Here is a 27,746-nt window from a genome sequence, read left to right on the forward strand (position 1 = left end):
CGGCTGAAAAAACTATAATGTTGAAAATTCTTTTGGTTTTAGACACTTGCTCGTCTCTATATATCTTTAGACCTGATTGCTGATTGACGATTGACTTAAAATCGTCTAATAAATGTTGTGGTTCAATATATTTGTCCCTTACCAGTTTGGTGCTTGCTTTCATGATTCTTTGTATGGATTTCAACCTTGCATACGAGTAACTTTGGCAATTGTAATGACCGCTCTTCAAAGGATTTAACTGCTGCAGCTGGTGTCATCTACATGTCGTTTGCCCTCATGCTTTGATGCTTTTCTAGTTTTTACATCTTACTCATGTTTGTTTTAGTTACAATGGGAGAGAGAGGATTTGAATCTTGGATGTTTACGTTGAAAATACCATAAAGTGTTAAATAAGATAATGCCTCTTGGCATTCATCTTACTCAGTTACTCTTGAATTATTGAGAGTTTGTTCTTGAAAAGCAAGGCTGCAGAGCTTGATACAAAAGTGGGCTTGATTCATATGCAGGAAGGGACAGGTTGTCATGTAAGAATGTTGACTCATGAGCTCTGAAACAACATTTTTGCTATACTGAAAACCACTTTTGTTGAACTAGCTAGAATAGTACTTGGAAGTGTTCTGTGCCTTGCGGATGCCAGCATGCACTAAATTATAGAACTAGGGCTTCAACTCACCTACACTCACTGTCAGCGCTCCGCAGAACTTCAAGCGGATTTGCTGTGTCCATTCATGTTGCTGCGATCAATTAACTGATTAAGTTTCAATAACTACTATGCAGTAAAATTAATAACCAAATAGAAGAAATTGTAAGAAGGGGTTGATAGCAAACAAGTGACTTGACAAAAACGTATGCTACTCTTTAAATGATATAAGTTTATGGAATATGTTAACGGGTATTGGATTGCACTCGTTAAGGAGGAATCGAGCAGATCCTATTACATTGAGAAGTAGCAAAAGTTAATAAAAGAATACTCTTAACTAAATGTTGTGAATTCCCAAAATAACTGATCGATTACAATAAAAAAAACTCAATATTAACTAATGCATTTTGATACTCGTTAACCAGATCCTAAGTATAAAAGGACCACACCTACTATCCAAAAAGTTGGTTGAGTGGACATGTTCTTAGGGTACTCACTCCAATGCCATAGAAGTGTGGTTGGTCTCTTAGCACTTAATGCTGGGAAGTAGGGCTAGTGAGAGCAATTAATGTTGATGTAATAGATTGGGAAACTTCTTTTGGATTAAGATTCGGTACAATAGTTACCATCTCATGTGAGATGTAAAAATTGATAAAGGTAGTTTATTTTAAAATTGTTTTTTTAACCTTACTAGCTTTTATATCCCACATAGAAATGATAGTTGCATTGTGAAATAGCTAGCCTATTACACCAATCCAAATCCACTTCTTTCATATGCTTCCTAGAAAGTTGTATGCTCGTTCAATCTTTGCTATTCAGCCATCGTAACTATTTAGACGTCTTTTTTAAGTGGATTTACTACCTGCTCGAGTTAATGGTCTCTTTGTGGGCCAATGCCAACCCCTTTCTGGGCCATTTAGATTCAATCCCTACAAATGCCCCTAACTCCTGAGTCATGGAAACCATTATTGCGGGTCAGTTTGGCTCAACGAGATCAATGCCAAGTAGTATGGTTGCAAGTGTCAATTATGGAATGAAAGGGTGAATTGTCTATGTGAAGATGATGCTAGTTGCAACAAGAAGTTATAGGATTTGGATTTTTTTATAGGATGTTTTGCTATGATCTCTATTGATTGGTAAATTACACTAATAAGATTTGAATTCACAACTCAACCTCCACTCATTGTTTTAGAAAAAGGAAATGTCATTTTAGTTATTAGAGCTCAATAACTTATTGTTGTGACTTGTGATTCCCTACTCTATAAGTCTATATAGGTTTAAAATTTTCTACATATTAGGAGTCTACTAATTCTTGACAAGAGAGGAAAATTTTATGGTCTGTTTAAATGGAGGGAGAGTAGAGTAGAATAAATTTAGCCTATAATTAAAATATTTTTACCCAACTCTACTCTACTCCTCTCCACTTCCCTCCCTTCCTCTTTCCATCCAAACGGGCTTAGTAAATTTCTTAAAATTTCAAATCTAAACCCTCAGTTCACAAGAAAGACAACAAGACCCTGATAGAAATCCTAAAGGGTAGGACCCTTGTTTAGCACTAGGGGTGTGCATGGGTCAGGTTAAGGGATTTTTTGACCCAACCGACCATGGTGGGTTGAAAAAAATTCAACCCAACCCACCCCATCACATAAGTCCAACCCAACCCACATGGGTTAGGTTAGGTCGGGTTAAACCCATGGGTTGGACAATTTTTTATTACTATTATTATTAAATTGAGTAGAAAAAAATATATCACACCTGTCACCTGAGTTGATAAATAAAATATACATTAATATATGAATTAATATTTCAACTCAGTTATACATTAATATATGAATTAATATGCATTAATATTGGCTTTTATATAGGATAGGAGAAAGAGCTGGTTATTTAAAAAAATATTAATTATATAATAATTTTAAATATATGGGTGGGGTGGGTTGGGTCGGGTTTGGCGGATTTATGACCCGCTATCATTTTTTTTTTTTTTTTTTTTGGTAACCTAGCCTAACCCACCAAGCCCTAAAAATCGTGGATTGGCTGCACACCCCTCCGAGTTGAGTCGGTTTTTAGGACTTGGTAGGTTGGCTGCACACTCCTATTTAGCACCCAGCTTTCATATATTTACCTCGTAATATCATTACTTATGGTGCCAACTTATGGGAAATCTCATTTTACAACATTGCTAATCTTAAGGGTCAATCTTTTGTTACAATGGTAAAAGTCCCAAGACTAAAATGAGAATGAGCAACTGCAAGACTAAAATGAGAATGAGCAACTGCAAGCTGTAGCAGCTCATATCTCGAGAGCAATTCATGGTAAAATGCGGAATAGAAATCATATTCAAGCCACCCTTCCCAGGAGAAATTATAGAGTCCTCTAGTGGACCACGTCACTTGTCTACCATTCTACTAAAAAACTTCTACTCGTTTAAAATTACTAAGTTAATAATTAATTTCTGTTTAACAAATTTTCTAACTAACAATTTTAAACAAGTGATAGTTTTTTAATGGAATGGTAGAATGGTAGAATGGTGAACCACAACACTTATCCATCATGTGAATCTTATAATTTCTCCCTTCCCCACTCCTCTCCTAAATGATAACAATGGGTAATAACAAAAGACCATCATGCATATCACATTAAAGAAGACATTTATAGAGTAAAAATAAGGAAGGTTCAATACAAATGACTTTAAAGAAGGCCTTTTATTGAGTAAAAATAAGGAAGATACAATGCAGCAAGTGGATGAAACTGACATCTTGGCTTACCATATCACCTAATGTTGAATTGACTCAAATCAATGTTTAATTGACTTGATAGATCATAACATGGCAGGCATGATTTATATGGAAACAAAAAAATTTATCTAGTGCCACCAAAGTTCCCGGATTCCCTCCAATTCCCTTCTATTTTTAGCCAGATGTGTGACATGTGACATTTATATTATTATTATTATTAAATACCACGTCTTGCATCTAAATAAAAATTGGAGGATCCTATCCAGCTAAAAGTAGTTCCATGCTACAGTAGTTGTGGAAATATTTGCACCTTATTGTAGGGAAAAAATGGAAACATCAATATACAAGAGTCGAATTCAAAAATCATTCATGAGTATGCATATGTACATACACCACCACGGGGAATGATGCGAGTAGTTGACACTCGGGTGTCCATTACAAGTCAATGTAATTGTTTTATTGTGTGCTTCCTAGTCTCTCCTCCTTTTTTGTCTTGTGCTTCATTCCATAACAAGAGCATTGCTCCATGTGGAACCTCTGGCACTAAAACGCAAACAGGAGGAAAGTTGATTTCTGTATCTTTGATGTAGCATTCCTCTTGTTGAGTACCATCACAATCTCACTCTTACTGAGTTGTATACCTCAATGTATTTCCCAGCCGTGTTGTTCCAACTATTGTCCAACTCCATAACCTTCTGTACAATGCCATTCCATTCATCTGGTTCTGCATTCATCAACGTAAACAAAAATTTTGAGAAGAAAAAAAAGTTATCTTTGAAATCTAAAAGTTCAGGCAGACATATTCTTGGTGGTAAAGCCTCAGATTTTTCATGTTCTTTTTTCTTATTTGATTTTTTCTATTTTTTGTCTAGCATCATACCTCCCATTTCAAAGGTTAAAAGTCTCACGTGTTGGGCCACACTTATTTAAGAGAAGTTTGGGCAGTAAATGAGGGAGAGTGTTAAAATAATGGTTAAATTATTAGAAAATTTTCCTAATAGTTTAAGTTTTTGGGATAAGTGATAATTTAACAATCTCAAATAAAAATAATTCCAACACCAAGGTTTTGTACAAGCCATTTCCCACCCTTCAGTTAACTTTTTTCTTCATTTTGAATAGTTCTGAAAACTATTTCACCCCTGATTTGACACCCAAAATATTTTTATACATACTAACAAATATTTTCCAACTATCAGTGGTGGTTGAATTTTGTGAAGGAATGTAATTGATACTAAATTGAACTCCAGGGAGGTAGGTGACAAATCAGGGTTGAAAATAACCCGGTGCCAAATTATAGTCATATCGTAAGCATTCAAAAGAAAAGACCCTTGAAGGTTTAAAAGACTAATATTAGTTAGTCTGGCCATGGCCAATTGATCACACTGCTGGCCCTCAAAACCTGGCAATATTAGCATTGCACCTCATTATAGGAGACTGAAGTAGTCTATGCAGCTCTTCAGCCTAAGAATTAGTCAGTTGTAAGAAAGTCATTAGCCACAAGATGACATACAGCCTAACTTAGATTGAACATACTCTGTCTGTAGTGAGCCAGTGCACGGTCTAGAGCCGAGTCCAAGGATCCTTCATCAATTCCTTCAAAAACAAACCTGAAATTTGAATAAATAAATGCGTGGTAAATAAATACAAAATCAGTGAAGCACTTGCACCAGCAGAATTTGGGACTTGTATAACCAAGCATATAAGGCTAATAATTTTCATTCTCTTGACATAAACTAGCACTCGGACACATAATTGTTGATTCATTAACATAGTTAAAAAAGAGAGAAATAATTCAATTCAACTAATTCATTCCAACTATTCAAGAGTAATCCTTCCTAGCCATTTGTTCCCAAATTGTAAGAGCATAAAATCTTAAGAGGTTAAACCTTTTGCTAGAAAAGATCACAACCCCTCTAAGGACACTTAAAATGACAGTAAAATTGCTTAGAGTCCACATTGAATGAAATAGAAGAAAATAAAGAAACTTGCCTATGATATTTTTATTAACTTCAGGAAGTATGCTTAGTGTTTAATATTCTACCCTAACACAAATTATTAATATTTATACAAATAACTTCAGTACATTATTACAAATTTACCCCTAACATGTAACTACTCACATCACAACACTCTCCCTCAAGCTAGGGCATATATACATACATACATATATATATATATATTATATAATCCCAGCTTGTTACATGGAAAATCCAATCTAGCTAGAGGGCCACATTTTGTTAAATCTGTAAAGTCTTCAGAGCAGTTACCTCATGCAAAAATGCATATCCAAGCCACCACTCCGAGGATCCCACTTAAATAAGAACAAAAATGGGTAATAACTAATAACAACTTACTAGATCATGCATATCACAGAATAGAAGACATTTATAAAGTGAAAACAAGGAAGGTTCAATGCATCAAGTGAATGAAACTGACATCATGGCTTACAAACTAATGTTGACTTAATAGATCACAAAACAGTGGGCAAGATTACATGGATTTTTTTTTTTTTTTTTTTAATCTAAGTTTCTTTAAATCTGAAGAATAAAAGTAAAATAGGCCGACGGTCTTTGGCCCAAATAGCATCTCCTAATTCCATAAGACAAGTGGAGAGCCAGGTCATGAGTTCTATCCCATATATAGGTGCATGAGTTGTATTTACTTATCAATAAATAAAATAATTAATAAATGAACATATAAAAATACAATACCCATTAGCCATTTCATGGTTTGATTGATCATCCATGTCAAAAACTGTATCTGCAAGACCACCAGTCTTTCTTACTACTGGAACCTGCAATAATCATTTAATTCAAATGAGATCTTCACCTTATGGCAGTCTTCCTTGAGAACCTATGTTATGCACACATAGAACACAGGAAGATTATACCACAAAATTTATTGTAGCAAACACAAGCAAAATAATAGAATTATTGTGTTTAACCGGAGATGTAAACTTTTTGTTTTGGAAGTTCTACTAATCAGAGAATCGTCACCATCTTAATTTCAGATAGTTTCTCTGAAGTTTGCCAGTTACATATGAGCACCAAAAGAGTATTTAAGATTGAACTTTAAATATTGTTACTTTGAATGATCACCACAAATTTGATAGCAATATAATCATTTTATGGTACATACAGCTCCATAACGCATTCCAATCATTTGGGCAAGTCCACAAGGCTCATACATGGAAGGAACTAACACTATGTCTGCTGCAGCATATAGCAAATGGGACAGTTCTTCACTGCATAGAAAGTATCACAAAAGAAACATAATTTCAGACAGTAAATAGCAGCAGTCTTGTACATGCTATTTCAGTAAAGAACAGTAGTTTATATAAATTATATTGTTAGTGAAGGCACTCCAGTGATAACTAAGGAACAAATTTCTATTCAACCTACAAATAAGTAAACATTTGCAATACAATAACAATAACAGAGTTCAGACAGCTCTAGCGATACAATTGTATTGTATATTCAAAGAACATTTACCTAAACATCAATAGGATCCGGATGCTAGGACCTTGGTTATGCTACAAAAAAAGAGTACAATAAATGAATGTCCGTCAACTCATCTGTTTGTTTGTACTCAAAAAGGAAAAGAGGAGCAAAGAGATTGAGAATATATATACCACAAGCTCAACATTTTTTTTAATTATTGAACCTGTAAGTGTCAAATAAGCTTGCCTCAATTAATTGCAAAATTAGCTATGATATATTAGTGACTTCAATGGTTCAATTTACAAAAATTTCAGGGAAACTCCTAACTCAAAACTCTAAAGTATCTGAAGTTGACAACACAAAGAAACTCCAAACAAGTTCCAATAAGTAATTCCGCTAGGATTATTAAAAATTATACATTTATTAATTAAAAAAATAAAGTATTAATAATTTATAGGCATCTTAAGGCATAGGTTTCTTGAGCAGTAGGTTTCTATAAAAAAAATACCTTCAGGATGACTGGAAAAATTAAAAAATAATTGCAAAACTAATTTTAGATAAAAAGACTAAATGAGAAAAAAGAATACCATGAATATAAATACCAAAAATACAATGAATTGGAATGAGTTACATGCAGGAAAAAAATTGGCTGAAAAAAATGAAGGTAAATAATGAAAACTAAAAAGAATGAATGACAGAGCCGGTTGTTTGGGAAAAGGTGTCCACATGCATTGGAGAATTTCTTGGATTTAGACACAAGCTAAGAGGATATCTTCATCAACTAAGTTGCCAATTATCAGCCTCTCCTTCCAACCTGATAGACATGCCTTTTATGGATACTGATTTACTGAATATTATAATTTCATTTTATTATGTAGTGCAGTGAGTAATTGACTATAGAATCATAAATAATGAACAGACACAGATGGTGAGGCAGAGAATGGGACACAAAGAGCTCAAGCCTCAGTTGAGGCCTACAACTCTACAAATAGGTGATGCAGAACAGAAAATGCAATATAATAGATATCATTTTAGCTAGATTCAAAACCATAAGGGAATCCTTGAATCTATAAGGAAGAACTTTGAAATCCAATAGACAAAAGAAAATAAGTTGACTAAAATTTTGTTGATAATAGACTTCTGATTTTTGTTTTACAATTTGGAGGTCAATTCAAAGGCTTCATAAAACTTATTTTCCAAGCAAATATTCTTAAAAATATATTAATTTATACCCTAAGGACTCAATATTGACTAAAATATTCTAAAAAAAATCACTAAAACAAGGAAATACAACCATGTTCTAGAAATTTCAGAAAATTAATAATTATAATCAAAATTTATTAAAAAATAAAAAATGAACCCTATTTAATACGAATGTCAATCATATTCTACATGTAATTTTAAAATACCCAAAAACAAACCTTGAAATTTAAGCATTTTATAGTTGAGAGTTATTCATCTTGGACCATCTTGATATTTTGCAAGCTCAAAGGGTAAGGCGGCAATCTAATCTAACAACGAATTTATCAAAAAACCTCACTCTCAATACAAAGCTATAAAATGGTGTAACATAAACAAGAATGACACACCAAGTGTAACTACACACACACACACACACACACACACACACCTTGTTTCATGGTATGACGTGTCATGTCTATACAATTTACGAATTCTAGCACAATATGTAAGACAAAAATCTCAAATCCAATACCAATTTTGCAAGCCCTTCAAATTCTCTTTCAACCCGACCATCTGAAGTTTTCCCAAGTATGACCATCTGAGCACCCTAAAAGAAACTCCATTGAAAAAGAAGGAAACCAGTTGAAATCAAATTTTGAACTTTATTTAAATGATATGGTCAGGCAGTCATATTCAGAAAGTACAACATGAGACATAGAATATGAGACACTTACAAGTTCTTCAACACGCTTGATTGCATGAGAAATCAAATGAAGACCCTTTTGTGGGACTAGTCGAGTAATACAGACAACTAAAGGCACCTTGTGTGTCATATCTAGTACATGGTTACCATCTAGAATGCCTTCTGAAGCCAAACCAAGCCCCCTTTGAACATAGTATTTGCATAACTTCTTGCCCTCAGGGTTTTGAGCTGTCAAAAGTCAAATAGAGAGAATTTAAAGGAAATCTACAGCACCTTGGGAATTCATTGTTAAATACAGATAACTACAGGGAGATTGAAAGAAAAACTGTTCACACATCAGGAAAAACAAGTACTGGTACTTTAATGAAATCATATTTGCAACTAAACACTTTCCATCCTGAGATTGACAGACAGCTGAGTGTACAAATTTTTTCCTGTCTTTAATTATTATGGACCAGCATGTTATGATAATAGTAGCAGGGAGCCAATGATTCTCTGCACTGCACTTTGTCGAATCAGTATCAATCCCACAAGTATGCAACTATATGACAAAAGGGAGGGGGGGGGGGTGGGGAGTTTAAATAAAACAAAAATTAAAAAAAAAAAAAAAGTTTATTCAATTCACATAGAAACTAAAAGTTACCATTGAACTTAGCAGGCAAGAAGATGTCAGTAGCAGGGTTCCACATTGCAGTGTCTATCCCATTCAAAATACCAAAGTATCTACAAAATTACAGAAAGCAAGATTGTTACAATGGAAAGAAAAGTCTGTACTTTTTTCTATTTTTTAGTACGTAAGAACAGTAATAATTTCTGTTAAATTGAAAAGTCATGTACAAACTAAGGAAGAAGCAGCTAAACACATCATTGCTATTCATAAAGAAGAAGTCCCAATTAAAATATTCCCTACAAGATTCACAAGCATATTGGTAACCCAAACACAAACTAAGCAAAGAACAATCGGGGAGAAATTTGAACCAAGCAAGAATGCTACAAGGCAACTCAACATGCACGTGGTAAATAAGAAACTAACAGCTCCAGTTTTAAAAAATTCATGTCAAATACTATTTTGGTGTTTGACATGGTATTCCAATTTTCATATAAATTGGGATATTTTTCTATTTAGATACATCTTGACATGGGAAAGAGGGTTCACGGGGTAGTATTCTTATATAGTTTATAAATATTACTAAAAATATCATATATAAAATAATGCTTGCATAAAGATGTGCGGAATCTTCTATGCAAGCCTTGAAAAGCCCAATGAGTGGTCCCATGGTATAGCCAGAAAAATGTTCCAAGTTGTATTTCAAATAACTACAAGATATCAGTAATATTGCATCATCAGTTTATTCAAGAATACCTTGATCTAAATTGTAAAATACACTTCAAGCAGACATGCCCTAACAAGATGGTAAGTATCAGTGCCTATTTCAAGCACAACCTATCTGTAGTTGAGAACCCGACTGAAAATTAACTAAATACACCTGAAAAGGGACCATATACTGGTTAAATATTTCCAACTCTGTCTTTTTCTTTTAATTACTATGTCACATGAGCACCTTATAGGTCTTGAACCTATAGCCTGATCCTCCACCCTCTACTTACAAAGGAAGGAGATGCCAGATCTACCTTAAATTAGGTATACAACTAAATTGCACAAAATACACATTTTCTCAGCCTTCATAAGCCCAAAGAGAGGAGGGGGGCAGGGGAAGCTTTATGTTTTGTGCCTACAACCTGGTGTCGAGACATGTAAGCATATTCCTACAGATAACCTCAGTAATAGAAAATATGGCATACATATCATAGCATAAAAATCATTATAGAGTGCTCAAGCTTAGCATCTATTCTTTCCCACTTTTTCAATAATCAAAGGATGACAACTCTCTTATGCTAGAGCAATGGAAGCAATTGATCTACAGATTTACCGTTACTTTTACACAAGCTTTACACTTAAATTGATCATTATTTATTTTTAGGTAATCATTCAAATCTTGATAGTACTCAATGTTAATACTAAAAGAGGAAAAATATAACAAAAGAATATTTTAATACATTATTAATGGCCTGTTAATGGAAATGGGGCCCTGTACAAGCACCCTACTCAGTTCACCAGAACCTCATCGCCACATGAACTCCTTTGCATTTCTCCTTCTAGTGATTTTTACCTCAATGCTTGATGTTCCTTCTCCTCTGTCCAAAAGTGGAGCCCTAGGATTCTACCCCTAATGAGTGCAGGGTTTCTGGAGTGAGGGTTATACATTGGCAAAGAAATGAAAGAGAGTGTATCTACAAAAGCCATTTAATCTTCAATATTTCATCTCATCAACTCCCAAGGTTTACAGAAAATATATTGTACTTAAGTAAGATTTCTATGTGTCAGTATTTCTTCATATTTCTCCCTTAACAATAAACCTGAATTTGGCATCAATGAATAAAACAAAGTCATCAGCTGGGTTGAGGGGAATGCAAAGGAATAAAATAAAATCCGATTTCAAGGGCATCTAGAAATTGCCCGTTTTCTGTAATATTTTTTGGTCCTTCAATTTCAAGGGCATTTGTGACATCTTTTGCTTCGTGGAACTTCAAACATTACTTCTTTAACATACATAAAGATTTGTAGTCATTTGAAACAATTTTCTGGCAAATGAGTTAGTTCCTGAAATGCAAACTGTCTACCTGAAGATATCAGAATTATTAATGTGAAAAATTATAGATAAAATCATCAAGTGATTACCTATAATGTGACTCTTGATAGCATTGAAGGTGGCCATTTAAGGATATTCCATACTTAACAGGAGATATATATATAAAATTTTAATCCCATAACCCAAAGTAACATGTATTGATTATAACTAAAACATGTGGAGTGGAACTTACTTATCCCGATTCCTTATTAAGGTGCTAGCAAGCCATCCAGTGCATAGTGTTTCCTTGAGATATGTTGGAGAGACTGTGCTGAAAAATGAAGGAAAATCACTTGATAGACAATAATATGGATGTCGGAATGAGCTTTAATATACACATTTACTCACACACATCATGTTTTCTCAACAAAATTTACTAATTGTTTACTGAATATTCATCATGCATGTATCTGTGTGTATTTCCACTTGTCAATTTATTAAGGATATAACTACTCGTGAAAATTTCTCATAAAAAATCTCACAAGTCATCCAGAGCACAGTGAGCCCTTGGGATATGTAAAAGAGAAAGTACCAGCTATAAAGGAAGAATCACTAGATATATAAAGGTTACTTACACCACTGCATTGCTGTACACAATTCCACCTTTCAATAAGCTTAATCTCTCTGGATTGTGGCCAATAGTTCGATCGTCAACTGCCTGCATGTACAGAGAGAACACACAGCTAGAAGTGTTAGTCACAAAAGGGGAACTGACTTGGAAATATGGCGACACTTAACAAAAGAATAATGAGTAGTACTGACCACTGATCTGAGTTCACAAAGGTTTTAGCAATGAAAGCAACTTTTCTAGCAGGAATGGAGGTGTATGACTAAAAGAACTCTCTTATCAGTTAAGAAACTCATTCGCATTGAAAACTAGATCAATTCATGAGACTTCCTGACACACTTATTGTCCAATGAAATCAAATAGCATAACTTATTGTTAGGAAGATGATATCTTGGGGACACTCAAATTGAGGAATTAATATAATATATAGGGACACCACTTTCACCAAAATGCTTAAACCTATGGACACCATCACACATGAATATCCCAACACTCATTATTTTTGGTAAGCAAGCAAAATATTTTAGAAGGATTTCATTCACTACTCTATACAACTACATTTACAAATACATAATATAATATAATATTTGGGTCAGATTCAAATTACACTTATTGCAACCCTTTTAATTTTACACCACTCAATTGAATTCGATTAAAATATCGATAATCCTACTATTGGATTACACATTTTCTTCATGCCATGCACACCAATATTTTTGTCAACATATACTATTATCAGTTTGTATTGAGTTAGGAAAAAAATAGTAATATCATTGTAATCATCCCCATATATAAGTAATATTTATGTTGTGTTAGGGAAATTAACTTTGAATACCCTTAACACACTTTTTGAGATAACATATACTATCCAACCCATACACCCATTTTTCATACATATATTTTTAAGACCTAAGAAAACTAAAATTTGAACATTTTATGGATGAGACAATTCTTACCTTTGATTATCTTAATATTTTGCATGCATAAAGGGTATGAAAGGACAATGTTATTCAATGACGGGTTTGTCAAAATACTCATCCAAAATGAAAGTCATTGAGTAACATTATTTTAACAAAAGTTATACTGTTATACAAGATGTAACTAGCACATAAACCTATTACACATATCATGAAAATATAAAAGAATGAGTCATGAAAGTTCCAGGATATAATGAAGACACCTTTTCTATGGTTGCATATATAAATCCATCCAGACCACTCTTGCTGAGTTGCTCTTTGCTGCAAAGGTAAACAAAGTCATGCCAATAAGAAGTTGTGACAGACTTAAAAAGAACTCAAAAGATTGTTTCAAGACTAGTTTCGTTTATAATTCATAATGTTGAATCTGCTAAGGGGAATTAGCATCAATCTCATAACATTTTTAAGCATATACAGTTGCAAAAGTCAAAATTTTTTTAATTTATTTTTAAATGAAATTATGGATGTCAATATGTGGAGCTAATCATGTGGTATTGTTACATAAGAATTTTTGAACAGTGATATCAAATATTCAAGTTTGATGACTAGAGAGTAAAGATACGCAGTTGTGAATTAGAATCATATTTGTACACAATAATTGAAGTTCTAAAATATAACCCAGAACCTGGCCCCAATAATCAAAAGTTTTGTAGAGAGAAGTATTGACTTTAAATGTTTGCTTGTCCACTTTTAAATTCTAATAGAACCTCATGGCATTTCAAATTAAAGAAGAATTTGAGTTAAACATATCCATAACCTTATAAAAGAGAAGGAAATTTAAAGATCTTCCCTACTATATGTAAAAAAAAAAAATTTACTTATAAGTGACTGGATATCTACAGACAATTTCCCTTCACTCTATTAAAAGATGTGCAGATAAAAGTGTTTAGCTTAATAAAAAATAATCATTTGGTCCTCAGGAGTACATATTTTACATTTCAGTCAAAATAGATAACATAAGTACAGCTTTATCTCACCCTTCTTGACTCTTCACCACTGCACTAGGACAGCTCTGGCAAGGATACATGCAAGTTAGACTTGCATAATTATCATGTAGGCTTTGAAGGATTTATTTGTCATGTACTGACGCACATAATGCTGCTCTCCATATACATTCACAAATATAAAGCCATGCATTCACGACTGAAAAAGCTATGTCCCATATAATAGCAGACATCTCATATTCCTGTTTGTAGCGCATGGAATTTCTAAAGAAGAAAGGTATAACAACCACAAAATTTCTTGTACAACTTCTCTCTTTCAAAATTTGTGATTGTAAAACCTTATGGTAGCAAAGGCAATACTTCAATAAGTGACATATGATTGCGTAATGGGGTTAAACAAGCAATTGCAAATTGCAAGTTCATAAAATAAGAGATGGCAGAACTTGCAGAGAGTTGATAACTCCAAGAACAAGAAAACAAAAACTTACGTACACTCCCCATAATGCTCCATGTTGTGGATTGTCAATACTAATCTTGGCTTCTATAAAGTAAATATATTAATATTAATATCAAATATTTATATGAAAGAAAGGTAGGGAAAAAAATAAAAATAAAGAAACTATTTAACGACATTGTTATCTGTCACAAACTTCAAATAGAAAATGCAACATAGTAGAAATAACAGAAGTAAAAACCTTGAGTGAAAGATTATGGTACATATCCCAGTAAAGCAGGGGTAAAGCTCCAGTCTGCCATTCATGGACATGAATGATATCAGGTTGTGCTCCAGTCACCTGCTATGATGCATTATCTTGTTAGAAATGGAAGAACATGGTTTGAGATGTCACCAACTTAAAAAAATTCTCTATCGCACATTTTTCAAACTAGATGGGTAAAACAAGTAATTATCATCTCAAGCATAGAGTCAGTTAGGAAAATAGAATCAAGAAGGAAAATTCCATTTACATTTCGTTCACAGTTATGACAGTTTAAGCAGCTTTTAGCTTTAACACATTTTCTTCAATGTCTAAAAACACTCAAATGTAAGATACTAATCCCTTTATTGTTTCTACATCAGCAGGCCAACTTGAGCTTTTAAATTAAAAAGCAGAATCAAATTAGAAGATACACCAAGTACTCATGCACAAACCTGCATCCATTCAAGGCTAGCACGACTAAAGAACAAATATGCCTCCAGCTCATTGAATGAACCCCCATATACATTTTGCCCCTTGAAGAACTGGTTGGCTGGTTCAATGAATATTACTGAGATGCCCGAAACTACCCCATGATATGCATTAGTTTGGATCCAATTTCCGTCATGATAAGAGTTATATGTAGTGACCAATTCCAAGTCTTTGATCTGCTGCTTCTGAATACATTCGTAGAAAGGGAGCATTATGTCCACTGTATGGCCACGCGATAAACATGCACGAGCAAGTCCAGTTACAACATCACCCAAACCACCAACTTTTGCTATTGGTGCCATTTCAGCTGTAATATGAATTATGTGCATGGGATCAGAATCCTTCTTTATGTCAACAGGAACTTCTGGGTTCACACCCCAAGAAGAGAAGTCCTTTTTCCAAAAAGGGATTTCATCACTAGGAGAAGGCCAGACAAGTTCTCCAATAGCAAAATCTGTTGAACTTTGGCTTTTTTCAGCAGCTACCTGCAATTAGGAGGAGAAATAATAGAATTGAAAGACCATGAAAAGTTTAAGTCAATACTATCTATGATCTGTATATACTAAATTCAATTAATGAACATAGCCCAAAAAAATACAGACAAAATTTTGATTAAGGTAAAAGGCTTAAGCACATATAGGTTGTTTGTATATAAAGATGCCCCCAGCCACCAACAGTTGTTCACTTCATAAGACTAAGAGAATCAACAAACCCAACAAAGAATAAACAAGTCTCGAGTTGAAATAATATTTGAGTACATAACGTAATGCTCCAAGGGCATCACCTTCAATAACAGAAAGTTTAGAGTTCTAATGTCCTCAAATGCTCTATTGTTCTACTCATTCTCCTCATACCACGCAAAGAGGCACCACTTTTAAAGCTTACTCTGGCCTACCTTTCCCAACTAACAACAACAGCCAAGCTTAGTCTCAAATTTCTTGGGGTTGGCTATGGATCATCAATAAATTAGTCAGGGTTAGCCACATGTATTCTTTTCCACCATTTTATTATATCAAAAATCATACTCTCTATTACTTTCTTAATTGATAAGTAATTTTTTTACTAATTTTACTAATGTTATTTTTGGTCTTCCTCTACCTTTACCGATCAATGAACTCAAACTTCCCAATGAATCCAGCAAAGTCCTACAACTAACCCACTGCCAAATCTTCAATGAATTTGGAATTTCAACAAAAATTCTAAATTGAGTCTTTGCAATTTCAGGGTTTTGTTTCTATTGCATAGCCAGGACTGTAATGTTCTTCTGTCTATATCAACCAACCAAACCATATTTAATGATATTCTCTTCTAAATTTCTATCAACCAACCCAAATTTGAACCTCAAAATATTGCATAGTGATGGCGCATCCAAATCATTCTGACCCCACTAATCCAACAATAGTTAACATGTAAATAGATAGGATATTTTTTCCTTCCATAAAAAAAGAGACAAGACTAGTTTTTGCATAATTCACATAAAGGAAGTGACTAAGGCATAGAGAAACCTCTGATGATAGATGGGTCTGAGCAGAATGAAGAGCTTGAATCTTAAATTTGGAATAGCAAAACTTGAACTTGGTGTGGTTACTCAATTGCTGCTTCCTCTTTCCTACCACTGCACTCCTGGGACTTGACAAGATTGGAGAACAAAGCTTGCACACAGTTGCACACTCCATGTGTCACACTCTCCACTCCTCACTCTTCACTCTTTACTAACTATCAGTGATTACTCTCCAAGTAAAAAGCTGCAATAAGAACAACACAATTTCATTGAAGAGAAGGAATGAGTGTCAAACTCTCAGCTAAAATTATAAAACTTAAATACCCTTTAGTGAATACCAGCGTCTGAGCTTGGATCATGTGCTGAATAGAATGCTTATTAATTATGACGATGGTTGACTTCTGTGCGTATTATTATTATTTTTTTATTTATTTATGGAAATTAGCTATTTAAAATAGTTGTACTTTGAATCAGTGGTGTATCTTTTATATTAAATTGTACTTTTTATTTTTATTTTTGAGAAGCATATTAAATTGTACTTTACCGTGGAGTAGGTCACCAATTTTTTATTTTATTTTTCTAGGATCTCACAAGTTTCTAATTGCATGAACAGAGACTCTTCTTTTTTTTTTTTTTTAAACCGGAGATGTAAACTTTTTTTTTTTTTTTTTTGAAGTTCTACTAATCAGAGAATCATCACCATCTTAATTTCAGATAGTTTCTCCGAAGTTTGCCAGTTACATATGAGCACCAAAAGAGTATTTAAGATTGAACTTTAAATATTGTTACTTTGAATGATCACCACAAATTTGATAGCAGAATATAATCATTTTATGGTACATACAGCTCCATAACGCATTCCAATCATTTGGGCAAGTCCACAGGGCTCATACATGGAAGGAACTAACACTATGTCTGCTGCAGCATATAGCAAGTGGGATAATTCTTCACTGCATAGAAAGTATCACAAAAGAAACATAATTTCAGACAGTAAATAGCAGCAGTCTTGTACATGCCATTTCAGTAAAGAAACAGTAGTTTGTATAAATTATATTGTTAGTGAAAGCACTCCAGTGATAACTAAGGAACAAATTTCTATTCAACCTACAAATAAGTAAACATTTACAATACAAGAACAATAACAATAACAGAGTTCAGACAGCTCTAGCGATACAATTGTATTATATATTCAAAGAAGATTTACCTAAACATCAATAGGATCCGGATGCTAGGACCTTGGTTGTGCTACAAAAAAAAGAGAACAATAAATGAATGTCCGTCAACTCATCTGTTTGTTTGTACTCAAAAAGGAAAAGAGAAGCAAAGAAATTGAGAATATATATACCACAAGCTCAACATTTTTTTAATTATTGAACCTGTAAGTGTCAAATAAACTTGCCTCAATTAATTGCAAAATTAGCTATGATATATTAGTGACTTCAATGGTTCAATTTACAAAAATTTCAGGGAAACTCCTAACTCAAAATTCTTAAGTATCTGAAGTTGACAACACAAAGAAACTCCAAACAAGTTCCAATAAGTAATTCCACTAGGATTATTAAAAATTATACATTTATTAATAAAAAAAAAATAAAGTATTAATAATTTATAGGCATCTTAAGGCATAGGTTTCTTGAGCAGTAGGTTTCTATAAAAAAATACCTTCAGGATGACAGGAAAAATTAACAAATAATTGCAAAACTAATTTTAGATAAAACGACTAAATGAGAAAAAAGAATACCATGAATATAAATACCAAAAATACGATGAATTGGAATGAGTTACATGCAGAAAAAAAATTGGCTGAAAAAAATGAAGGTAAATAATTAAAACTAAAAAGAATGAATGACAGAGCCGGTTGTTTGGGGAAAGGTGTCCACATGCATTGGAGAATTTCTTGGATTTAGACACAAGCTAAGAGGATATCTTCATCAACTAAGTTGCCAATTATCAGCCTCTCCTTCCAACCTGATAGACATGCCTTTTATGGATACTGATTTACTGAATATTATAATTTCATTTTATTATGTAGTGCAGTGAGTAATTGACCATAGAATCATAAATAATGAACAGACACAGATGGTGAGGCAGAGAATGGGACACAAAGAGCTCGAGCCTCAGTTGAGGCCAACAACTCTACAAATAGGTGATGCAGAACAGAAAATGCAATAGAATAGATATCATTTTAGCAAGATTCAAAACCATAAGGGAATCCTTGAATCTATAAGGAAGAACTTTGAAATCCAATAGACAAAAGAAAATAAGTTGACTAAAATTTTGTTGATAATAGACTTCTGATTTTTGTTTTACAATTTGGAGGTCAATTTAAAGGCTTCATAAAACTTATTTTCCAAGCAAATATATTCTTAAAAATATATTAATTAATACCCTAAGGACTCAATATTGACTAAAATATTCTTTAAAAAATCACTAAAACAAGGAAATACAACCATGTTCTAGAAATTTCAGAAAATTAATAATAATAATCAAAATTTATTAAAAAATAAAAAATGAACCCTATTTAATATGAATGTCAATCATATTCTACATGTAATTTTAAATTACCCAAAAACAAACCTTGAAATTTAAGCATTTTATAGATGAGAGTTATTCATCTCGGACCGTCTTGATATTTTGCAAGCTCAAAGGGTAAGGCGGCAATCTAATCTAACAACGAATTTATCAAAAAACCTCACTCTCAATACAAAGCTATAAAATGGTGTAACATAACAAGAATGACACACCAAGTGTAACTACACACACACCCTGTTTCACAGTATGACGTGTCATGTCTATACAATTTATGAATTCTAGCACAATATGTAAGACAAAAATCTCAAATCCAATACCAATTTTGCAAGCCCTTCAAATTCTCTTTCAACCCGACCATCTGAAGTTTTCCCAAGTATGACCATCTGAGCACCCTAAAAGAAACTCCATTGAAAAAGAAGGAAACCAGTTGAAATCAAATTGTGAACTTGATTTAAATGATATGGTCAGGCAGTCATATTCAGAAAGTACAACATGAGACAGAACATGAGACACTTACAAGTTCTTCAGCACGCTTGATTGCATGAGAAATCAAATGAAGACCCTTTTGTGGGACTAGACGAGTAATACAGACAACTAAAGGCACCTTGTGTGTCATATCTAGTACATGTTTACCATCTGGAATGCCTTCTGAAGCCAAACCAAGCCCCCTTTGAACATAGTATTTGCATAACTTCTTGCCCTCAGGGTTTTGAGCTGTCAAAAGTCAAATAGAGAGAATTTAAAGGAAATCTACAGCAGCTTGGGAATTCATTGTTAAATACAGATAACTACAGGGAGATTGAAAGAAAAACTGTTCACACATCAGGAAAAACAAGTACTGGTACTTTGATGAAATCATATTTGCAACTAAACACTTTCCATCCTGAGATTGGCAGACAGCTGAGTGTACAAATTTTTTTCCTGTCTTTAATTATTATGGACCAGCATGTTATGATAATAGTAGCAGGGAGCCAATGATTCTCTGCACTGCACTTTGTCGAATCAGTATCAATCCCACAAGTATGCAACCATATGACAAAAGGAAAGGGGGGGGGGGGGGTTTCCATTTTAGACATTATTCTCTTCTTGCTAATGTGAAATAAAACAAAAATTAAAAAAAAAAAAAAAGTTTATTCAATTCACATAGAAACTAAAAGTTACCATTGAACTTAGCAGGCAAGAAGATGTCAGTAGCAGGGTTCCACATTGCAGTGTCTATCCCATTCAAAATACCAAAGTATCTACATAATTACAGAAAGCAAGATTGTTACAATGGAAAGAAAAGTCTGTACTTTTTTCTATTTTTTGGTAGGTAAGAACAGTAATAATTTCTGTTAAATTGAAAAGTCATGTACAAACAAAGGAAGAAGCAGCTAAACACATCATTGCTATTCATAAAGAAGAAGTCCCAATTAAAATATTCCCTACATGATTCACAAGCATATTGGTAACCCAAACACAAACTAAGCAAAGAACAATCAGGGAGAAATTTGAACCAAGCAAGACTGCTACAAGGCAACTCAACATGCACGTGGTAAATAAGAAACTAACAGCTCCAGTTTTAAAAAATTCATGTCAAATACTATTTTGGTGTTTGACATGGTATTCCAATTTTCATATAAATTGGGATATTTTTCTATTTAGATACATCTTGACATGGGAAAGAGGGTTCACAGGGTAGTGTTCTTATATAGTTTATAAATACTACTAAAAATATCATATATAAAACAATGCTTGCATAAAGATGCGCGGAATCTTCTATGCAAGCCTTGAAAAGCCCAATAAGTGGTCCCATAGTACAGCCAGAAAAATGTTCCAAGTTGTATTTCAAATAACTACAAGATATCAGTAATATTGCATTATTAGTTTATTCAAGAATACCTTGATCTAAATTGTAAAATACACTTCACGCAGGCATGCCCTAACAAGATAGTAAGTATCAGCGCCTATTTCAAGCACAACCTATCTGCAGTTGAGAACCCGACTGAAAATTAAGTTAATACACCTGAAAAGGGACCATATACTGGTTAAATATTTCCAACTCTGTCTTTTTCTTTTAATTACTAAGTCACAGGAGCACCTTATAGGTCTTGAACCTATAGCCTGATCCTCCACCCTCTACTACAAAGGAAGGAGGTGCCAGATCTACCTTAAATTAGGTATACAACTAAATTGCACAAAATACATATTTTCTCAGCCTTCATAAGCCCAAAGAGAGGAGAGGGGCAGGGGAAGCTTTATGTTTTGTGCCTACAACCTGGTGTTGAGACATGTAAGCATATTCCTACAGATAACCTCAGTAATAGAAAATATGGCATACATATCATAGCATAAAAATCATTATAGAGTGCTCAAGCTTAGCATCTATTCTTTCCCACTTTTTCAATAATCAAAGGATGACAGCTCTTTTATGCTAGAGCAATGGAAGCAATTGATCTACAGATTTACCATTACTTTTACACAAGCTTTACACTTAAATTGATCATTATTTATTTTTAGGTAATCATTCAAATCTTGATAGTACTCAATGTTAATACTAAAAGAGGAAAAATATAACAAAAGAATATTTTAATACATTATTAATGGCCTGTTAATGGAAATGGGGCCTGTACAAGCACCCTACTCAGTTCACCAGAACCTCATTGCCACATGAACTCCTTTGCAATTCTCCTTCTAGTGATTTTTACCTCAATGCTTAATGTTCCTTCTCCACTGTCCAAAAGTGGAGCCCTAGGATTCTACGCCTAATGAGTGCAGGGTTTCTGGGGTGAGGATTATACATTGGCAAAGAAATGACAGAGAAAGTGTATCTCCAAAAGCCATTTAATCTTCAATATTTCATCTCATCAACTCACAAGGTTTACAGAAAATATATTGTACTTAAGTAAGATTTCTATGTGTCAGTATTTCTCCATATTTCTCCCTTAACAATAAACCTGAATTTGGCATCAATGAATAAAACAAAGTCATCAGCTGGGTTGAGGGGAATGCAAAGGAATAAAATAAAATCCGATTTCAAGGGCATCTAGAAATTGCCCGTTTTCTGTAATATTTTTTGGTCCTTCAATTTCAAGGGCATTTGTGACATCTTTTGCTTCTTGGAACTTCAAAGGTTAGTTCTTTAACATACATAAAGATTTGTAGCCATTTGAAACAATTTTCTGGCAAATGAGTTAGTTCCTGAAATGGAAACTGTCTACTTGAAGATATTAGAATTATTAATGTGAAAAAATTATAGGTAAAATCATCAAGTGATTACCTATAATGTGGCTCTCAATAGCATTGAAGGTGGCCATTTAAGGATATTCCATACTTAACAGGTGATTTATATAAACTTTTAATCCCATAACCCAAAGTAACATGTATTGATTATAACTAAAACATGTGGAGTGGAACTTACTTATCCCGATTCCTTATTAAGGTGCTAGCAAGCCATCCAGTGCATAGTGTTTCCTTGAGATATGTTGGAGAGACTGTGCTGAAAAATGAAGGAAAATCACTTGATAGACAATAATATAGATGTCAGAATGAGCTTTAATACATACATTTACTCACACACATCATGTTTTCTCAACAAAATTTACTAATTGTTTACTGAATATTCATCATGCATGCATCTGTGTGTATTTCCACTTGTTAATTTATTAAGGATATAACTACTTGTGAGAATTTCTCATAAAAAATCTCACAAGTCATCGAGAGCACAATGAGCCCTTGGGATATGTAAAAGAGAAAGCACCAGATATAAAGGAAGAATCACTAGATATATAAAGGGTACTTACACCACTGCATTGCTGTACACAATTCCGCCTTTCAATAAGCTTAATCTCTCTGGATTGTGGCCAATAGTTCGATCGTCAACTGCCTGCATGTACAGAGGGAACACAAAGCTAGAAGTTTTAGTCACAAAAGAGGAACTGACTTGGAAATATGGCGACACTTGACAAAAGAATAATGAGTAGTACTGACCACTGATCTGAGTTCACAAAGGTTTTAGCAATGAAAGCAACTTTTCTAGCAGGAATGGAGGTGTATGACTAAAAGAACTCTCTTATCAGTTAAGAAAACTCATTCGCATTGAAAACTAGATCAATTCATGAGACTTCCTGACACACTTATTGTCCAATGAAATCAAATAGCATAACTTATTGTTAGGAAGATGATATCTTCGGACACTCAAATTGAGGAATTAATATAATATATAGGGACACAACTTTGACTAAAATGCTTAAACCTATGGATACCATCACACATGAATATCCCAACACTTATTATTTTTGGTAAGCAAGCAAAATATTTTAGGAGGATTTCATTCACTACTCTATACAACTACATTTACACATACATAATATAATATAATATTTGGGTCAGATTCAAGTTACACTTATTACAACCCCTTTAATTTTACACCACTCAATTGTATTTAGGGTAATTAACTTTGAATACCCTTAACACACTTTTTGAGATAACATATACTATCCAACCCATACACCCATTTTTCATACAAATATTTTTAAGACATAAGAAAACTAAAATTTGAACATTTTATGGATGAGACAATTCTTACCTCTGATTATCTTAATATTTTGCATGCATAAAGGGTATGAAAGGACAATGTTATTCAATGATGGGTTTGTTAAAATACTCATCCAAAATGAAAGTCATTGAGTAACATTATTTTAACAAAAGTTATACTGTTATACTAGATGTAACTAGCACATAAACCTATTACACATATCATGAAAATATAAAAGAATGAGTCATGAAGGTTCCGGGATATAATGAAGACACCTTTTCTATGGTTGCATATATAAGTCCATCCAGACCACTCTTGCTGAGTTGCTCTTTGCTGCAAAGGTAAACAAATTCATGCCAATAAGAAGTTGTGAGAGACTTAAAAAGAACTCAAAAGATTGTTTCAAGATTAGTTTCGTTTATAATTCATAATGTTGTATCTGCTAAGGGGAATTAGCATCAATCTCATACATTTTTAAGCATATACAGTTGCAAAGGTCAAAATTTTTTTAATTTATTTTTAAATGAAATTATGGATGTCAATATGTGGAGGTAATCATGTGGTATTGTTATATAAGAATTTTTGAGCGGTGATATCAAATATTCAAGTTTGATGACTAGAGAGTAAAGATACGCAGTTATGAATTAGAATCATATTTGTACACAATAATTGAAGTTCTAAAATATAACCCAGAACCTGGCCCCATTAATCAAAAGTTTTGTAGAGAGAAATATTGACTTTAAATGTTTGCTTGTCCACATTTAAATTCTAATATAACCTCATGGCATTTCAAATTAAAGAAGAATTTGAGTTAAACATATCCATAACCTATAAAAGAGAAGGAAATTTAAAGATCTTCCCTACAACATGTTAAAAAAAAATTTACTTATAAATGACTGGATATCTACAGACAATTTCCCTTCACTCTATTAAAAGATGTGCAGATAAAAGTGTTTAGCTTAACAACATATGATCATTTGGTCCTCAGGAGTACATATTTTACATTTCAGTCAAAATAGATAACATAAGTACAGCTGTATCTCACCCTTCTTGACTCTTCATCACTGCACTAGGACAGCTCTGGCAAGGATACATGCAAGTTAGACTTGCATAATTATCATGTAGGCTTTGAAGGATTTATTTATCATGTACTGACGCACATAATGCTGTTCTCCACATACATTCACGAATATAAAGCCATGCATTCACGACTGAAAAAGCTATGTCCCATATAATAGCAGACATCTCATATTCCTGTTTGTAGCGCATGGAATTTCTAAAGAAGAAAGTTATAACAACCAAAAAATTTCTTGTACAACTGCTCTCTTTCAAAATTTGTGATTGTAAAACCTTATGGTAGCCAAGGCAATACTTCAATAAGTAACATATGATCGTGTAATGGGGTTAAACAAGCAATTGCAAATTGCAGGTTCATAAAATAAGAGATGGCAGAACTTGCAGAGAGTTGATAACTCCAAGAACGAGAAAACAAAAACTTACGTACACTCCCCATAATGCTCCATGTTGTGGATTGTCAACACTAATCTTGGCTTCTATAAAGTAAATATATTAATATTAATATCAAATATTTATATGAAAGAAAGGTAGGGAAAAAAATAAAAAGAAAGAAACTATTTAACAACATTGTTATCTGTCACAAACTTCAAATAGAAAATGCAACATAGTAGAAATAACAGAAGTAAAAACCTTGAGTGAAAGATTATGGTACATATCCCAGTAAAGCAGGGGTAAAGCTCCAGTCTGCCATTCATGGACATGAATGATATCAGGTTGTGCTCCAGTCACCTGCTATGATGCATTATCTTGTTAGAAATGGAAGAACATGGTTTGAGATGTTGCCAACTAAAAAAATTCTCTATCATGCATTTTTCAAACTAGATGGGTAAAACAAGTAATTATCATCTCAAGCATAGAGTCAGGAAAATAGAATCGAGAAGAAAAATTCCATTTACATTTCATGCACAGTTATGACAGTTTAAGCAGCTTTTAGCTTTAACACATTTTCTTCAATGTCTAAAAACACTCAAATTTAAGATACTAATCCCTTTATTGTTTCTACATCAGCAGGCCAACTTGAGCTTTTAAATTAAAAAGCAGAATCAAATTAGAAGATACACCAAGTACTCGTGCACAAACCTGCATCCATTCAAGGCTAGCACGACTAAAGAACAAATATACCTCCAGCTCATTGAATGAACCCCCATATACAGTTTGCCCCTTGAAGAACTGGTTGGATGGTTCAATGAGTATTACTGAGATGCCCGAAACTACCCCATGATATGCATTAGTTTGGATCCAATTTCCGTCATGATAAGAGTTATATGTAGTGACCAATTCCAAGTCTTTGATCTGCTGCTTCTGAATACATTCGTAGAAAGGGAGCATTATGTCCACTGTATGGCCACGTGATAAACATGCACGAGCAAGTCCAGTTACAACATCACCCAGACCACCAACTTTTGCTATTGGTGCCATTTCAGCTGTAATATGAATTATGTGCATGGGATCAGAATCCTTCTTTATGTCAACAGGAACTTCTGGGTTCACACCCCAAGAAGGGAAGTCCTTTTTCCAAAAAGGGATTTCATCACTAGGAGAAGGCCAGACAAGTTCTCCAATAGCAAAATCTGTTGAACTTTGGCTTTTTTCAGCAGCTACCTGTAATAAGGGGGATAAATAATAGAATTGAAAGACCATGAAAAGTTTTAGTCAATACTATCTATGATCTGTATATACTAAATTCAATTAATGAACATAGCCCAAAAAAATACAGATGAAATTTTGATTAAGGTAAAAGGCTTAAGCACATATAGGTTGTATGTATATAAAGATGCCCCCAGCCACCAACAGTTGTTCACTTCATAAGACTAAGTGAATCAACAAACCCAACAAAGAATAAACAAGTCTCGAGTTGAAATGATATTTGAGTACATAATGTAATGCTCCAAGGGCATCACCTTCAATAACAGAAAGCTAAGAGTTCTAATGTCCTCAAATGCTCTATTGTTCTACTCATTCTCCTCATACCACGCAAAGAGGCACTACTTTTAAAGCTTGCTCTGGCCAACCTTTCCCAACTAACAACAACAGCCAAGCTTAGTCTCAAATTTCTTGGGGTTGGCTATAGATCATCAATAAATTAGCCACATGTATTCTTTTCCACCATTTTATTATATCCAAAATCATACTCTCTATTACTTTGTTAATTGATAAGTCATTTTTTTACTAATTTTACTAATGTTATTTTTGGTCTTCCTCTACCTTTACCGATCAATATACTCAAATTTCCCAATGAATCCAGCAAAGTCCTACAACTAACCCACTGCCAAATCTTCAATGAATTTGGAATTTCAACAAAAATTCTAAATTGAGTCTTTGCAATTTCAGGGTTTTGTTTCTATTGCATAGCCAGGACTGTAATGTTCTTCTGTCTATATCAACCAACCAAACCATATTTAATGATATTCTCTTCTAAATTTCTATCAACCAACCCAAATTTGAACCTCAAAATATTGCATAGTGATGGTGCATCCAAATCATTCTGACCCCACTAATCCAACAATAGTTAACATGTAAATAGATAGGATATTTTTTCCTTCCATAAAAAAAGAGACAAGACTAGTTTTTGCATAATTCACATAAAGGAAGTGACAAAGGCATAGAGAAACCTCTGATGATAGATGGGTCTGAGCAGAATGAAGAGCTTGAATCTTAAATTTGGAATAGCAAAACTTGAACTTGGTGTGGTTACTCAATTGCTGCTTCCTCTTTCCTACCACTGCACTCCTGGGACTTGACAAGATTGGAGAACAAAGCTTGCACACAGTTGCACACTCCATGTGTCACACTCTCCACTCCTCACTCTTCACTCTTTACTAACTATCAGTGATTACTCTCCAAGTAAAAAGCTGCAATAAGAACAACACAATTTCATTGAAGAGAAGGAATGAGTGTCAAACTCTCAGCTAAAATTATAAAACTTAAATACCCTTTAGTGAATACCAGCGTCTGAGCTTGGATCATGTGCTGAATAGAATGCTTATTAATTATGACGATGGTTGACTTCTGTGCGTATTATTATTATTTTTTTATTTATTTATGGAAATT

The 27,746-nt window shown here is 33.6% G+C and overlaps 1 protein-coding gene across 6 annotated transcripts; it reads right to left on the bottom strand.

The window, feature by feature from the left end:
• Positions 1 to 3,565: 3,565 nt before the first annotated feature.
• Positions 3,566 to 27,706, bottom strand: LOC111986619 (uncharacterized). Of its 6 annotated transcripts, none has more exons than XM_065763659.1 (16): positions 27,628 to 27,706; positions 27,308 to 27,547; positions 25,776 to 26,297; positions 25,326 to 25,424; positions 25,119 to 25,171; positions 23,894 to 23,951; positions 22,885 to 22,967; positions 22,503 to 22,601; positions 20,264 to 20,343; positions 19,620 to 19,816; positions 19,420 to 19,494; positions 17,775 to 17,815; positions 17,415 to 17,520; positions 6,090 to 6,172; positions 4,912 to 4,985; positions 3,566 to 4,102 (listed from the first exon to the last, which is right to left on the bottom strand). In XM_065763659.1, the coding sequence occupies exons 2-16, from the start codon at positions 27,476 to 27,478 to the stop codon at positions 3,990 to 3,992; spliced, it is 1,854 nt and encodes a 617-aa protein (XP_065619731.1). In that variant the 5' UTR covers positions 27,479 to 27,547; positions 27,628 to 27,706; the 3' UTR covers positions 3,566 to 3,989. The 6 variants fall into 6 exon arrangements, with proteins under 6 accessions (XP_065619731.1, XP_023874065.2, XP_023874063.2 ...); XM_024018297.2 differs by lacking the exons at positions 17,415 to 17,520; positions 17,775 to 17,815; positions 19,420 to 19,494; ... (8 more) ...; positions 27,308 to 27,547; positions 27,628 to 27,706 and adding exons at positions 6,517 to 6,622; positions 6,870 to 6,910; positions 8,533 to 8,607; ... (8 more) ...; positions 16,575 to 16,814; positions 16,895 to 16,973; XM_024018295.2 differs by lacking the exon at positions 27,628 to 27,706 and having other exon boundaries at positions 22,503 to 22,580; positions 27,308 to 27,621.
• Between the last annotated feature and the right edge of the window lie 40 nt (positions 27,707 to 27,746).

This window comes from Quercus suber, unplaced genomic scaffold, assembly GCF_002906115.3.
Source record: "Quercus suber isolate HL8 unplaced genomic scaffold, Cork oak 2.0 scaffold_517, whole genome shotgun sequence".
Classification (NCBI taxonomy): Eukaryota; Viridiplantae; Streptophyta; class Magnoliopsida; order Fagales; family Fagaceae; genus Quercus; species Quercus suber.

Excerpts from the sequence above, each read along its gene's own strand:
- LOC111986619 (XM_065763659.1), bottom strand. The coding sequence starts at position 27,478 with ATGGAGTGTGCAACTGTGTGCAAGCTTTGTTCTCCAATCTTGTCAAGT. Across the intron at positions 19,495-19,619 it reads TCAAGCGTGCTGAAGAACTT|GGTGCTCAGATGGTCATACT; the intron begins GTAAGTGTCTCA and ends AGTTTCTTTTAG. Across the intron at positions 6,173-17,414 it reads TTGGAATGCGTTATGGAGCT|GTTCCAGTAGTAAGAAAGAC; the intron begins GTATGTACCATA and ends TGATTATTGCAG.